The 16,538-nt window shown below is 42.7% G+C and overlaps 1 protein-coding gene and 1 long non-coding RNA gene across 3 annotated transcripts in view; one reads left to right on the top strand and one right to left on the bottom strand.

Moving 5' to 3' along the window:
• The window catches only part of LOC137620578 (collagen alpha-1(XVIII) chain-like), a 467,446-nt gene that overhangs the window by 59,643 nt on the left and 391,265 nt on the right, over positions 1 to 16,538 (bottom strand). Inside the window, exon 24 of the mRNA XM_068350835.1 lies at positions 13,066 to 13,181. Coding sequence (XP_068206936.1) covers positions 13,066 to 13,181 — 116 coding nt within the window. The remainder of the gene's footprint in view (positions 1 to 13,065; positions 13,182 to 16,538) is intronic.
• LOC137620581 (uncharacterized) overlaps positions 1 to 16,538 on the top strand; it is a 252,514-nt gene that overhangs the window by 227,735 nt on the left and 8,241 nt on the right. Inside the window, exon 6 of one of the 2 annotated variants that reach the window (XR_011040077.1) lies at positions 13,757 to 16,282. The exons of the other annotated variant lie outside the window; for it this stretch is intronic. This is a non-coding gene — a long non-coding RNA (uncharacterized lncRNA). Of the gene's footprint in view, positions 1 to 13,756; positions 16,283 to 16,538 lie in introns of those variants that run through there. 2 annotated transcript variants of the gene reach the window in all.

The raw sequence follows: 16,538 nt of genomic DNA, 5'->3' as shown, positions 1-16,538 counted from the left end.
AGTCAGAGCAGAGCGTCTCGGATAGTGAGTACCGAGTGGTCTTTGGATCGTCAAGTAGCCAACAAAGTCCTGACTTTGTGGGGTTCCCCGATTGTGGATCTGTTTGCGACACCATTGAACTTCGAATTGCCGCTGTACTGTTCCCCAGTCCCGGACCCCAAGGCTCTCTGGCAAGATGCTTTCCAACAACGGTGGGACAACATCGACGTATACGCCTTTCCCCCGTTCTGTCTGATGAGGAGGGTACTCAACAATACCAGACTATCGGTCAACCTCTCGATGACTCTCCTAGCTCCGCTGTGGCATCACGCGGAATAGTTCCCGGACCTTCTACAACTCCTTGTGGAGCCTCTGAGAGAACTCCCTCCACGACACGAGCTATTCAAACAACCACACACCAACATCTTTCACAAAGCCATAGCTTCGCTTTGGCTTCACGCCTGGAGACTATCCAGCATCTCCTCGCAGAGAGGATTTTCGCAACAAGTTGCGGAAAGGATGTCTGGACACCTGCGAAAGTCATCCGCAGGAGTCTACCAGGCGAAGTGGAGAGTTTTCTGTGGTTGGTGTCGTGGAAGGAGTATCTCTCCATTCGATGCCACTATTCCAGCAATAGTGGAGTTCTTCGTGTATTTGCGAGAAGAAATGCGCCTTTCAGTCTCGGCAGTGAAAGGCTATCGCTCAGCCTTAAGTCTAGCCTTCAGGCTCAAAGGAGTGGACATTTCTTCTTCGCTAGAACTTTCCCTACTCATACGTAATTATGAACTTACCTGCCCTCAGTCGGAAGTGAGACCTCCTCCATGGAATGTGGTTCAAGTCTCTCAAGAGACCTCCCTCTGAACCATTACGCCAGGCTTCAGATCGCCACCTGACTTGGAAGATGGTGTTCCTACTAACTTTGGCGTCAGCCAAGCGAGTTAGCGAACTTCATGGTCTCTCATATGACATTGCCCATTCAAGGGGATGGGGGGAGGTAACGTTCAGCTTCGTCCCTGAGTTTATTGCTAACACTCGGAATCCGGGAGTGCCGGACCCTTGCTTCGACTCCTTCCGGATTTTGAGTCTTCGTTCCGTAACAGATGACCCAGACCATCTCCTACTGTGCCCAGTAAGGAGTCTGAGGCTATACCTGAAGAGAACAGCTGCAGTTTGTCCCCAAGTACGGGCTTTGTTTGTCAGCACTTGGAGATCGAAAAGGAGGGTTACCAAGAACACCATCTCAGCATGGATTCGAAAGGCGATCCATCTGTCCCTGAATCCTGACCCTCCTCCGTCACGTCGTCCTAGAGCTCATGATGTCGGGAGTAGCTACCTCCCTGGCCTTCAAGAAAAACTCAGTGACGCAGGTTCTGCAAGCAGGGGTGTGGAAGCGTCAAACGACCTTTACAGCCCACTACCTGCAGGACGTGACCCACAGGAGACTCGATACGTTCTCTATTGGCCCTGTGGTGGCTGCACAACAGCTGTTTTAAACCTCAGGCTCCTTAAATGGACAAGTAGCAGAGGGTTGAGGGCATTGTTACCCGGTTTTAGTCTGCATGAATGAAAAGGTATGCCTGGCCCTTATTCTTTTCTTCATCCTCCCCTCTCTTGGGGAAAGCAGCATCCTGGGTTCTCTGCACAGCTGACCTCAAACTACTGCAGGTAAACCATGTTCCCTTGTGTTCCTAGTATTAAGTTAATACTGTCGCGTCCCCATACCCTGACGAGGTGGTATTGGGAGAGTCCTAGCCCTAAGTTTCAATCTAAAGAACTTCAGGTCAACTTCCTAGGACGAATCACTTTTTTTTTCCTTCACACACAGCTTACGTAGGCCGCAGCTCTTGCATAGCAAGGTGCGAGCAAGGTGCAGGGACTCTTTATTGTTGAGTGCTGACACACTCAGATTATGAGTCCCCGGGCAAAGCCAAAAGCCAGTATGGCTGGGACTTGTTCCACCTTTCCTAAGGGTTAAGTCACCCACTTTAAATAGCGTGGTTTGTATTCCAGTTATGGAACAAATGACAAATTCATAGATAATTTGTATTTTTCCTAACTATTCAAACCTCAGCTATTTAATCAAACTTGCCCACCAGCCCTGTCCCCCATGAAGTCCTACCTCTAAGCAAAGTGGAGCTACAACACAGGTGTGTGAGGGGGGAAGGTAGCTACCCCCCCGCTAACTAGCGGTGGGGTAATAATCCCTTGTTAAATTTTTATGGCTCGTCCTTTCAGCTACGCCGAAAGTAATTACCAACTTTAAATAGCTAAGGTTTGTATAGTTAGGAAAAATACAAATTATTTACGAATTTGTCATCTTTGGGTGATATCGCCATGTCGTCCTGATGGAAGGCTCCTGTAGGTAGCTTTCTAAGGGATATTTGGCTGCAGTGATACTCCCAGAGAATTGACTACAGGTCTCCAGAATTCTAACTCCTGGCACGAGTATCCTTAATATAACTTTTAAGGATATCGCATAATATCAGAGGATATATTTCTTGATACGACACATAGTAATCTTCACCCTGAATAGAGTTTTTGCCTTGAGGGGGAAGAGTGGCGAGTTTGAAGGGGAGCTGTTATCATGGTTACCCGGTGGATCCCCTCCCCGTACTACTATGGCATAACTATTCCTTGTTGCATTTAAGTATGGATAGCTGCAGATAGAGTAGTTTCGGGTAGGGTCTTTCGTTACATAGTTGTATACTCCTTTTCGAAGGAAGGGAGGGTCCATCAGGATGACATGGCGATATCACCCAAATATAGATTTTTTCTTTGCTCAAAATCCATTTTTTGGGATCAGCCATGTCGTCCTGATGGAAGTATTCCAGAGAATTAATTGAAAGCACTATATCTGTGGATTTGTATAAGTGCCTTTACTTTGAATGAGTTCCTTATATGGTCTCCTAGACCTATATATATGACATTACCATTAATTGTGATATTCACTAAGCTTAGAACTAGCTTAGGGATTTCTGCCCCCTGCAGGGAAAGTGTCAACTTGGAATATAAGGATTCAAAGTTTATATCTCCATAGGGACGGATGGTAAATCTCAGAGATTACCTTTTATCCCTTGGAAATCTGTTTTCTGATTTCAAGTTGGGCCCTTCCAGGATTTTAATCAAAAACTCTAGTTTACTTTATTCGTCTGTAACTGAGATAGCAGCAAAAAGACGCAAATACGTTCAGTATTTTACCTTGTAACTAGATTATCAATTGTTACAATCAGGTATGAATCTGATCCAGCATTGACAACACATCAGGGTCTATATTTTATCCTATTGGGAAAAGATGTAATTTCATCGTAATGATGCCACTCAATGGAGCTGTGAAACCAAATCTGACTGATTTGTACAGATTTTGGAAATGCCTGAACACCGTGACGCAACATTCACTTGGCACTGGTGTTATCGGGCAGATAAGCACCTATATGGAACAGTGTGTTAATCATCATTGAGATATGCACTTGAGGGTAAATGTACCCATGCACCCGATGCACTGGAAAGTCCCAAAGCAGTACACTGTTTTTCGCAGGCTTAGACAACGGGCTTCTAAAACTACCCGCCGCCACCACAACATGTAATATTTATGTACTTGCTTCGTATAGTGTTGGAAGAAGTTCCGTGAAGAAGCAATTTTCTTAGGATCATAAACTGCGGGTGAGCTGTCAGGATCTGTTCTGCGAATAAGTAGGTGAGCATTGCTCTCAGTTAATTTAGGGATAGATTTTTAATCCTGAGGTTTCGCCTCGAAAGAGCTGTCCTTCCTGGAAGTCTGAAGTTCTATGAAGATAGACCTTAAGACACCCTAATGGGCATACGGAGACATCTTTCTTCAGTGGGCAGATTCTCCAAGGACCCCACCTTCTGGTGGGCAGCTCGTTTTTGGCGAGAAAGTAGGATAGGGAAAAGGATTAAGTTTTCCCTCTTCTGTGAACTAAATATGGCCTGCATCCCTGATAGGCCAATATTTCACAAACTAAAGCCCCTGAGGCTATTGTGAACAGAAAATGGAGTTTCCTTGTTAGCTCTTCTAGAGTATAATCCTCATTGTTCAGGTTCGAAGCATAGTGCAAGACTTGACCAACACCCATGTAATGGGCTTTGGAGGGGTTGTCAGCTTGGGTCTAGTGCATGCTTTGGTACCTTAAAAGGGGTTCGCTTCTGAGGTTCATCTCAAAAGGCGTATAGAAGAGGTCTAGTCAGGGCCGACTTACACGTGGTTATCGTAGTGGAAGTCAAGCCTCGTCCAAGTAGGTAAAAGCAGAAAGGGAGACAGAAACCTGTTGAAATTTCTGTTGGTCCCCTTGTTTTCATGAGGGTTACCCTTTTCTTTCAAGACAATCCACATTGTCTCCTGGTTGGACTTGACTTGTACTCTAGAATGAAGTCAGCCACATTCTTCGAGATCCCAACCTTTGTTCGCTGTTAAGGCGAAAACATCATGAGATGCAGGTTGTTGGTTCTCGAGGATGAAATGTAACAGCCGACTTCTGCACCAGTATGGATAAAACTGGGTCTGGCAGAGGAACTTTAGCAGGAAATTGGTTGGTGGAAATAAATAAATTCGATTCCATTCATTCCAGGCGAGAGACATGAAGTCTGTTGCTTCCGTTTAAGGTTCTAGTAAGGGGCTACATGACAAGGTAGTATCTTGTTGTCACTCGTTGTGAAGAGGTTGATCTGCAGTTCCAGGACTTTATCGAAAATAAAGGAGAATGAGTCTGCGTCTAGGGACCATTCTGTCTCTATCGGCTTTCGCCTGGATAGAGCATCCGCCGTCACATCGCGGAACCTTTGAAGGTGAACGGCTTGATAAGTGCCATCTTCTCTTCCTTGCCAAGCGGAAGATGCTAACATCACGTGGTTGATGTAAGGTGAACTCGAGCCTTGTCGATTAGACATATTACTATCACCTCGTTGTTGAGAGCCAATCTGACATGGACTGTTCTGCGGGGGGATAATCTCCTCAATGTCAGGAGGACTGTCATAGCCTCCAAGATGTTGATGCGCATCACCACTGATATGTGTGGTGGTTGCAAGTAAATTGTCTGTGCTAGGCTCTTATTCGTTGACCACGGCCTTAATGGCGTGCGCAGGTCGGTGTCAACATTGTTGATCTCTTCGAGGGTTTGATGCGTATCTTCTCCAGACTCCTGGCGCATCCTTTGGCTGTGCTTCTAGCATCGGGTCTGTCACTACTGCGAAACGGAGAGAGCCCAGTGCTCTTTCCTGTTGGCATTTTGATATACTCTTGGGTTGGATTAGTCTCTTAGACAGATGCCGCTATTTCTCTCCTCTTCTTTAATAGAATGGAGAGGTGGTGTGACTGTAAGTTCCCATGGATTCTTAACCATTAAAACTTGTGAGCTGGAGAAAGGTGAGACTTCTAGCGATTGATCTTGAGACACAGGTGTTCCAGGAACTGGATCACCTTTCTGGCCGCTTGCAGACAAGTAGCCTTGGATGCTGCCCGCACCCACCAATCTACCAGTTATGCTACTACCTGTACTCCTTCGGAGCATAAGTGCTGGACCATCGTGTCCGTTAGCTTTGCGAATACCTTTGGGGCTACGTTCAGTCTAAAGGGCATGGCTGCGAAGACAAATTTTGTCTTCTGTAGCCTGAATCCTAGGTAAGAGGAGAGGGGCAACTGACTGGTAGGTGCCAGTAAGCAACTGCCAGGTCTATTGCGACTGTATATGCCCCTTTTTTGGTAGAAGGGTCCTTATGTGTTGCACTGTAAGCATCCAGAACTTGTTGAGTGAAGAGAAGTCTAGAATGACTCTGGGTTTGTCCAAGTCTTTCTTGGGAAAGCAAAACAAGCCTTCCTGAATTTATATGGACTTCGCTTGCCTCATTACCTTCTTGTTCAAGAGTTTTGAGGTATGTTCTTCCAATAAGGGGAAAGTGTTGGAAGAATTTGGAAAGGTAGATTTTTGTACCATTTCCAACCAAGTCCATTCGTAATTTGGCTGTGGACCCAGGGATCAAAGGTCCAATGATCCCGAAAGTGGAAAAGTCTACTTCCTACCTGGAACCTCTCATTGTTCAGAGGTTCTTGAGGATATGTTTCCGTGACCACGTCCTCCTCCACCCTTAGGGGATTTCCGGAGGATCCTCTTTTGGGACCCTTGGGCCGAAAAGTGGTCGAGTGCCTTTCAGAGCCTGGTTTAAATACAGGTACCTGGTTACCAGCTGATGAGAGACCATCTGGAGGGTGGTTTACAGCTGGACTATCATTTGAGGCACCGTGGCCATGGTCACGTTCGGAAATTGTGCAGTTCTAATGATGATTTCCTCTTTGAGGACCTGCCTCACTTTCGGAGCCAGTTCCTACTCTCCGTGGTGGGTTTGGTAATGACTTCTTGGACCACTTCCTGCGGGAAAGGGTCTAGGCCCAAGATACATGATGAAATCAGTTTTCTGGGGCGTTATTAAAGTCCTGCACACATTTCTAAGCAGTTCTGATGAGACAAGGAGGCGATAAGACTATCTTTCATCTCGTGTTCACTTCTCAAAGGATGGTTTGGCAACTTTGGAAGGTTTGTATTTCTCTAGGATTGGGTAGGGTTTTCCCTCTTTGACTGCTCTCATGACACAGTCTAGGGCTTTCCCCAAAAAGGGGAAGGTTTAGGAGGAAGGAGCAATGAAGGTTGGATGCTTCTTTCTCAATGCTGAGACTTTGGAGTTAGTATATCCGACCCCTTTCCAGGTCTTGGTAAGGATGGCTTGAGCCTTGTCATGTTCGAGGACAATGACTTCCTTCGGTATAGTCTCCTCGCGGGATGTGGGTTCATCTCGCAGTCTCAGATAGCAATCTGGGTACGCTGAAAGCTGGGCCAGAATTGAAGCTCTTCAAGGGGATTGGACCCCAACTTCTAGGAGAGATAAAGCTTCCCATTCAACATGGGTATATGTTTCATCTACCTCCAGGGGTTGGTTCGGAGCAGTGAGGGAGGTCAGATAAAAGGGGCTTAGTGGAGTCCCTGGAAGCACCAGGGCATTTCCTTCCCAGTACCTCTCTCTTCATCATCTCTTTGAGATCTTGTTTATTCTCCTCTCGTTCCTTCCGGAACAGTGTCAGCGTCTGCTGGATCGGCTCTAGGAGCGTTTCGCTCCATCCGACCTGTCTAGCCAGTTGGGGAGTTGGGGCTGAAGAGGTTGAGGACATAAGATATGCCGGCACAGTGAGCTGAGGTACCTCAGTCATCGTCGAAACGGATCCCTCTTCCTCCATGGCCTTCTTGCAGTAGGTCCTGTCTGGTGTCAATGGACGCCTCTGACAACCGATCTTGGTGGATGTCCAAGCCTTGCAGTGCCTGTAGATATCCGTGTCCACCATCCATTGGATAGAGGGAGGCTGGACCTGTGCCTTAGGCACAAACGTATTCGATTGAGTCTTACAGAACAGTAGGCGCTTCAAAGATTTGTTAGGTAGTTAAGGTCCCTGAAAGTTCTTCTGGAAGCCTCATACTCACCTTTGTTGGGTTTCCCTTGCTGTATCCCTTGACTCTGTGGTGTCAGGGATGTCTTTTACAAAGCCGCCGGTCAGCAAGGTCAAGCGATTGGAGTGACCTTTCGGGTCCCAAAACCTCAGGGATCCAGATACGATGCGGCAGGGGCATAAGACCTGTACGTCGTATGCCCACAAAAGTTCTTACTCTTGTGGTTGCAGAACACCACTGTACACTTTGCCATCGACTCCTCCTGTAAGGGGGAAAAGGGTGAATGAGTACTAGGTTGTTTATATTATTGATATAATATATGCTAAAAATGCAGGTTCCAGTACCTCAGGGATCCAAATACAATGCAGCGGGGGCATGAGACCTGCACATCTTGTGGCCACAAAAGGCCCTACTTTTGTGGTTGCAGAACAGGATTGCACACTTCACCTTGCCCTCCTGTAAGGAAGGAAAGAGTGAAATGAGTGTGGGGTAATTTATCATACTGATGAATATATTCACATGTATTAAATAGTAATCATTACAATTATAATTATAGCTTAAGATAGTAAGCTAGAAAGGAAATAGGAAAGACATATCTGTGTTTCCTGTCCAGGCAATTGCTGTGACCTACCTCAATAAATTTCCTTATTAAGGAAATATAGGGTGGAATAGCTCTAGTACTTAGAGCTGAAGTCAGTGTATACTAACACTAACTCCCCACCGGGCTAGGCTAGTACCTGGCGGCACTAGCCGACAGAGAGAGAGAGAAAGAATGGAGAGAAGGACTACCGTATTATTATAGTTTAGTACAATAATTAGGGTTGTAGGGACTACTGCCTTCTTTCCAGAATGAGGATTCAAATGGAAGGGGAGCAAAACCTTTCCCGAAGCCTTGCTTCTGTTAGGGGGAAGGTAGAAGCGGCAGCCTAACCGCCTTTGTAGGAGCCCGGCTGGCAACTCAGTCAGCCCGGCAAAGCGGGGCGATGGTAGAATACCGGCCACAGGAATCGTGACGGGGGAAGGGTCTTATATTTTTACAGAGAAAGGTGGCGGCAGGCATGCCTCCTACTTTCGGCTGTAAGTCAAGGAAACATGGTTTCCTATACCAGCGCCGTCTTGGGCGGCAGAGGAATAACGATTCCCTGGCCTGAGACATTGCTGGATATAAGACATGTCTTCTAGTCTACAAAGGAGAAAGATGACACCAATTACACCACCCACTTTCGGTTGTGGACTAGGGAAGCCGAACTTCCTATGCCGGCAGGAGAATGACTATTCCCCTATTGGTACCGTTGCCGGCAGAATACCCAGAGTTATTGTCGTATTCCAAAGCCAGGATACTCGCCAGCCAAGAAGATCGACAGAAAACACTATCCAAGTCAAGCCGGAGTACACTACTTGATGGCGATGACAAAAGATAGGGTTGTCGCCAGGATTGGCGGCACTCAGGGGGAAGGAAGGAAGCCGAATTTCCTATGCCGGCAACAATGTAACCGGCAGGGGAATGATTATTCCCTATCGATAGCGTTGTCGGCAACAAGACAGAATACCCTGAGTTTCTGTTGTATTTCAAAGCCAGGATACTCGCCAGCAAAGAAGATCGACAGAAAAACACTATCCAAGTCAAGCCGGAGTACACTACTCGATGGCGATGACGGAAGATAGGGTTGTCGCCGGGGCTGGCGGCACTCAGGGGGAAGGAAGGGTTTAACCTCATTTCCCTAAAAGAGAAGTGTATCGAATTATAATAATAATTCTAAGAGATATTTATCTTCAACTGAATTAATAAAACAATAAAAGAGGTTAAACAGGGAATAACGTTACTAAAGTAAACTAAAACGAGTTAGGTTAACCTAACCTGAGTCGGGATCATCTCGGCTACACTATTACCACCGATAGGCCCTATCGTCAACGATAGAAACGTTATTAGGAAAAGGAAGTACAGGAAGGAAGGGTTTATCCTCATTTCTCTAAAAGAGAAGCGTATCGAATTATACTAATAATTCTAGGAGATATTTATCTCCGACTGAATTAATAAAATGATACAAGAGGTTAAACCGGGGATAACATTACTAAAGTTTACTAAAACGAGTTAGGTTAACCTAACCCGAGTCGGGATCTCGGCTACGCTAATACCACCGAGGCCCTATCGTTAGAAACGTTTAATAGGAAGAGGAAATATTACATGTGTAAAGCTTATCTTCACTAGTATAATTTTGCCTAAATAGCTAGAACTTTTTTTATAGCTAATTACCGGGAACGTCTCCCTACTATCTAAATAAAGCATTTAAGCGTACAACAGCGGTCTAAAATGGCCGCCTCCGGGGATGGCAGTGTTCCGCTTAACACACCTAAATTATGTTAATTTGAATGTGAGAAGGGAACCAAAAATTATACACAGGAAAGATTAAATACTCAACTTTCCAGAGGTTGAAGATGCTAGAGATTGCATAGTAATATTCCTTAAAAACGGTAACAACACCGAGAGCAAGTGGGAGAAACACAGTTCTTAAATGTCTACCATTAAAGGAATAGTTACACCATAGTAGTACGGGGAGGTGATCCACCGGGTAACCTTGATAGCGGCTCCCCTTCAAACTCGCCACTCTTCCCCCTCAAGGCGAAAACTCTATTCGGGGTGAAGATTGCTATGTGTCGTATCAAGAAATACGTACCCTGATATTATGCGATATCCTTAAAAGTTACATTAAAGATACTCGCGCCCGGAGTTAGAATTCTGGAGACCTGTGGTCAATTCTCTGCCAGTAGAAGTTTCACCAACACTCCTCACTATTCTATGAAAGCACAATGATGGTCCCTACCAGGGTAACTTGGTAGGGGGAAGGCTGACCCATTTTTATTGTATTTGAGAAATCCTTCAGTAGCTGTGGATTCTCTCAGTGTGAGAGAGGGTTATCAGATTCCACGTTTCCCTAACCCTCCTGACAGAAGGGCCAGTAGAAGTTTCACCAACACTCCTCACTATTCTCTGAAAGCACAATGCTGGTCTCTACCAGGGTAACTTGGTAGGGGGAAGGCTGACCCATTTTTATTGTGCTTGAGAAATCCTTCTGTAGCTGTGTGAGAGAGGGTTATCAGATTCCACATTTCCCTAACCCTCCTTTATCAGTTCCCCTTTCATTACCCAGTTATCTCAAAGACCTGGTCAAATCCCATCTTATGAAGTTAAATTTCAAAGCCTCGGAGAACCAAGTGATAGAGGAAGTCGCCAATACCACATGGTTTTAAAACCGGTTGCTTTTTGTACCCAAGGCTTCAGGGGGTTTGAGACCAGTGGTAGATGTATCAATCATAAACAGGTTTACAATTCTCACCAAGTTTTCAATGGAGACGACCAGTCCTGGAAGTGTAAGGGAAGGAGATTAGATGTTTCCGATACTTAAAATGCCTATTTACACATTCTAATGAATCGTCAGTCAAGATGTCTTCTCCAGGGTTTAGGCGGAACGAATGTATAACAATTCATGGTTCCCTTTCATTACTCAGTTACTTCAAAGAGCGGTCGAATCCCATCATATCAAGTTAGAAATTTCAAAGCCTCTGGAGAACCAAGTGATAGAGGAAGTTTCTAATACCCCATGGTTTTAAAACAGGTTGCTTTTGGTACCCAAGGCTTCCGGGGGTTTGAGACCAGTGGTAGATGTATCAATTATAAACAGGTTTACAATTCCCACCAAGTTTTCAATGGAGACTACCACAGTCCAGGGGGGCGTAAGGGAAGGAGATTAGATGTTTTTGATACTTAAAATGCCTATTTCCACATTCTAATAAATCCTCAGTCAAGGTGTTTCCTCTGGGGTATGGATGGAATGAGTGTATGAGAATTTGGATGACTGTGTTCTGCACTTAATGGCTCCTCAAGTCTTCACAAAAGTTATGGCTTAAATTTCAAAGAGACTACATCTTCTGGGCATAAGAATACTTTTATAGCTAGACAACAAGCTGATCTTGAACTCATCAATAGGAGAAATAGTCCTTCATTAGGTTTGGGTACTCAATTTGTTGTGGTATGTAAAAGTCCTGGTCAATCTGAAGAAGTTCCTTTACTGACACAGAAGATTCTAAATTTGGGAATGATCATAGCCTCAGTTCCTTTTCAGAATTTTCCATCTGAAAAGAGGATTCCGTACTTCCTGCTAGTCAAAGAGTTTCGTGCAGATGAAGAGATGGTCGGTTCTTATATTAGCTTCTTTGGGTTGGTTGAGAGTGAGATTGCTAGCTGCATCTCAACCATCATTGTGAGATTTTTTAGGATGTTGAAAATGATTTTGATTTGATTTTCCTTTTCCCCTCACTTTCTGACCTTCTATGAAGTGTTGGATGCAGCCATATGAACCTCAGGTAACTTTTATAATTGTGGTTGTGATGGCCTGTTGGTAATATCCATGCTGGTGTTTGCCAGACCGGGATTCGAGTCCCACTCACTCATTAGTTTTTTTGGTCGTTGCAACCTCACCATCCTTGTGAACTAAGGATGAGGCATTTAGGGGAGCCTATAGGTCTATCTGCCAAGTCATCAGCAGCCATTGCCTGGCCCTCCTTGGTCCTAGCTTGGTTGGAGGGGGGGGGCCTTGGGCACTGATCATATGTATATATACTCAGTCTCTAGGACATTGTCCTACTTGATAGGGCAATGTCACTGTCCCTTGCCTACCCCATTCATGAACAGCCTTTAAACCTTAAACTTTTAAATGAAATTTCAATAATAAATCTGATTACTCCTACTGTATATAGTGTACTCGCCTGAGGTTCTTAAATCTCCACCATCTCCCCACTAGTTAAGCGAGGTCAAGAAGTGGTTAAATTTGCTCCAACTTCATATACTGAAGGATGAACAAAGCTTGCTGTCTGACAATTCTATCAACTGTATAAGGCAATAGTATACTAGGGGCATGCATTTGGGATATAGAAAAATAAGAAGTTTCTTAAGGATAGATGTAGACACAAGCAAAGCTTTTGAGGATAAAGCCATTTGAATTTTGTTTGTTTAGAAATAATTAATTTTAATATAAAAATTCTATATTTCATAATAAAAATAAGTAATTTAAATAAAACTTACACTATCTACTTGATAGAAAATAGCTACTTTAAGAGATAGATGAGTAACACTTTCCATTAAATAGATGAATAGAATATAGGCAATATAAAAAGTGTTTAGGTATTTTAAAATGTTTGAAAATAATTTTCCCAGAACTACATACTGTACCCAAACCTTGCAGCAGCACTGATACTTTAAATAGTGTAAGTTTTCAGAAAATAACCTTTGTTAACTTTTAACTGTTGCTGCTTGGGCATCATAACTGTGTATGGCTTTATTTTGATGAGGCACAGTGACCAGGAAATTATAAAGCCTTTTAAAATTTTGCAATGGCTGATTACAATAATAATAAAACCTTGGATATCTTTAGAAAAAAAAGCTATTTTAACTCAACCTCATTTGGGAAATTAAATATTATACATAACAATGGCATATAAATTATAAAATGCAAAAGGTTAAATTATTGGTTTGAAATGAAGCATTATTAAAAATCCTGTCCATCATCAATACTGACATTATAGAAATTATCACAAAAATGAAAGAAGTCATGACTTAATACTCTGAGAATTATTACAGTACCTTGATCATAGAAGCCTTATCAGGGAAGGTGATAGCTCCTGGCACAACTGCCTGTTGTCCCCCTGTTTCTTCTCTTTCTCCAGGTTTTCCAGGAAAACCACGGGGTCCTGGTGCACCTGTGCTCAAAATTTGTAGAGATAATTAATGAAATATAATGGTGATAGGTTATCAGTAGTTGCAAATCATTACCTAGGTATACTGAATATCCAGTGAGAAAAATATCACACGAACATAAATCACCAGGATGTCCTTCCAAAGAAACCTACTGTATAAAAGGAAAGGCATATCTTCATGTATTTTTTTAGGAACACATTTTGTGGGTAATGAACTTAGTTTATCATAAAAGGCAGATCAACATAATGTACCTGATATAAGCATGATGCAATTGCAAAAATACTTGTTACCGCATTTTTACCTGTTTGATTAACCATGTACTGTCTTATGAGACACCTGTGCTTTCAGTTCTACATAATTAATGTGATGATGTGCCCACAAATTTATGGCTTGGCACTTTATCATTTTTGAAATTCATATGGAATTAGATCTCTAGTTTGTGCTACACATTATTTTTTATTTTTATAACCTTCCCTGAAGTTCATATTTTTTTTTCTCCAGAAGCTCGATTTAATCAATCTTTACCCTTAAATTTTTTAAATTTTTCCATTTCCTTTCCCTTCACACATGCCCATAGAAAAGAAAGGAACATTGTATTGGAAAGTGGTAACTGACGTGCTAGTCTCTCAGTCACATTCGTACCAATTGGATCTTCTCTAGATTGTTTGCTGGTTATTGCACATTAAGATGTCTTCCCCTGTTTTTTCTACCAATTACTACGAGGAGTGTGCTTTTCATTACATGTATTCCCTTGGTGTATCCTGTCAGGGTCAATACTGTTATTTAAATAACCTTCGTAAAAAGAGCATTTCCCTCACAGTGACTTTTTATTGGAAAATATGCTTCAGTAGCTGCCTTAAACGTGAGAACACTAAAAGAAACTTGCCGAGTAAAACAAGGGAAGGCTAAGCTAGTTGATTATAATAAACGGAAGGACGAAAATAATGACATGCCTTCAACTTTGGACAATTCCCATAATCAACTAACTTGCGAGAGTGATGAGCTTCATAAGCTCTTGGCATCGCTAATTCAGAAGTCAAGTGAGTACTCATAAAATGCTAACTTTGGTCCTACCTGCCCCATTGCCAACCTAACCTAACTCCCCAAGCTGAGTTTAGTGTTAATAGTGTCTCTTTCAGTAAGGGTTCTGAAAGTTTGCTGTGCATTAAATAGAAAAGCCTCTTGCAGAACCTCAAATTATTACTGTATTATTATTACGGCTCTAAATGAAAAAGCAAGATGCTACAATACAAAGGGCTGTTGGAAAAAAGCTCAGTGACAAAAGGAAATAAAGAAATACCGTTACTACGGACTTCAGATATATGTAACTGACTAAATTCAGATAACTAGAGTAGTGTTCGGTTGGCAAATGTCACCGCAAGAAGTATATAGTTCTCAGATATTTTATATTTACTGTATTTATATTTATGTAAGGAACAAAACCATTTTTACTTACCGGGTAATTCAATGCTAGCATATCTTCATAATAAATACCCTATTTAAGAAATAATTCTATATCAATGAAATAAAATTTTCTCAATAAAAACCCATTTGAAAATATGTAAATTTACTCCACTGAATTTGTGATCATCTGATTCCAGGCAAACACTTTTGAGGATATGCGCACATAGTATTCTTAATACTGTACATATGTAAAGATGATGTTATTAAAAATTGTTTCACTTACAATATCCTTAGAAATTCAAAATAAATGAAGTAAATGTTTCTAAGGTATATCGTCTTTTTCATAATTATGACGCTAAAATGGAAAACCATTGTTTTGCTACTCCCACCAAATACAACAAACAAATGCATTTACACACCTTATTTATAACTAATGACAGTGATGGCTTTTAGTAAACTGCATGTATGCTATGGTAGTCTATAACATACAGTATTGATATTTGTGCAATATTTATTATAAGATACTTTAAATAAGTTTGGGAATTACATATTCGTGCCCAGCTGAGAACATGTAAACATCGTCAGCTAATTCAAGTTATTGCCATCAAGGATAGTGGACATATGAACAAAAAGTATTCTTAATACAATTTCCAAACCTATTCAAACAATCTTATAATAACTATTGCACAAATATCAATACTGTATATTTTAGACTACCAAAACTATGCCATTGGGGACCATGCGTTTGAGAACCACATGACTGAAACTTTAGCTCGTTTTTGGGGTGATTGTTACTCCCGTTACCTGGTTCTTCCAAGCGTTACCAGCTCGGAGATCTTTCAACGCTCCAGATCTCCTGACGAGTCAAGACTGTTCCATGATCTAGATCATCTCATGCTCAGAGACCGGTCCATGGCACAAGAACTTCCCATGCTCTGGGAGTTCTCCCAGATGATAAGATCTTCCAACTTGTTCACGCGATAGGGATTGGAACAGGTTACTTCTCAGGTCCTATCTCAGCACTATTACAAGCACAAAGATGCCACATCGTGCTTGCATGGTTGTCAGGAAGGATCCTCCCCAACGAAGGATAGGCACTCGTGTGATGCTGCTACGTGTGGTATATCCTTCCATTTGCTCACTAAAAGGCTAAGGCACTTGATGCCTCTTAGCCTCGGAAGCATGAGAGTCAGAAGTAGTTCAGTCATTGAAGGATATCCGCCAATACCTATTCATTCCTTCATTCCTTGTTCTGTTTGCTGACCGGCTTGTGAATGGCCTATGAGGAAGGAGGATTCTATGAAGAATGTTTAGGGTATCAATGATCCTACAGCTTCTTCTTCGGCTAAAGCTTTTTCCACTATGCAGTGACGCTATTTCTTGAAAGCAGTTTCCAATTTCTTCTGTCTCCAATGTCCTCCACTGTGAGATCTTTCTCATCCATATCCGCTGTTACTCACTCCATCCACCTTCTCTTTGGTCTCTCCCTCCTCCTCTTACTTGGAACATCCATATCCAACCTCCTCCTCACAACATACTCCTGGTTTCTCCTCATTACGTGCCCAAACCAGTGGAGTCTTTTGGATTTTCTTCGACACTTCTGTAACCTTTGTTGTTCCCCTTACCAAGTCATTTCTAACCTTATGCAGTCTCATGATCTCAGCCATCCATCTTAGCATTCTCATCTCTGCAACATCCATTTTCTTCTCAAAGATCTTTTTCTTGGGCCAGGTGTCTGCCCCATATGTCTTGGCAGGTCTCACTACAATTTTATGTACCTTTTCCTTTAACTTTAAGTTTATCCTTCGATCATACATACTCTTGACATTTTCCAATTATTCCATCCAGATTGAATTCTCCTGTTCACTGCCATTTGGAGCTTTGCTGTTTCCTCAACATATGACCCTAAGTACTTGAATTTTTCTGTCCTCTTTACTATTTCTCCCAACAAATGT

The sequence above is a fragment of the Palaemon carinicauda genome, chromosome 27, assembly GCF_036898095.1.
Source record: "Palaemon carinicauda isolate YSFRI2023 chromosome 27, ASM3689809v2, whole genome shotgun sequence".
NCBI lineage: Eukaryota > Metazoa > Arthropoda > Malacostraca > Decapoda > Palaemonidae > Palaemon > Palaemon carinicauda.
The sequence above is the reverse complement of the archived record's forward strand: the minus strand, read 5'-3'. Positions and strand labels throughout refer to the sequence as shown.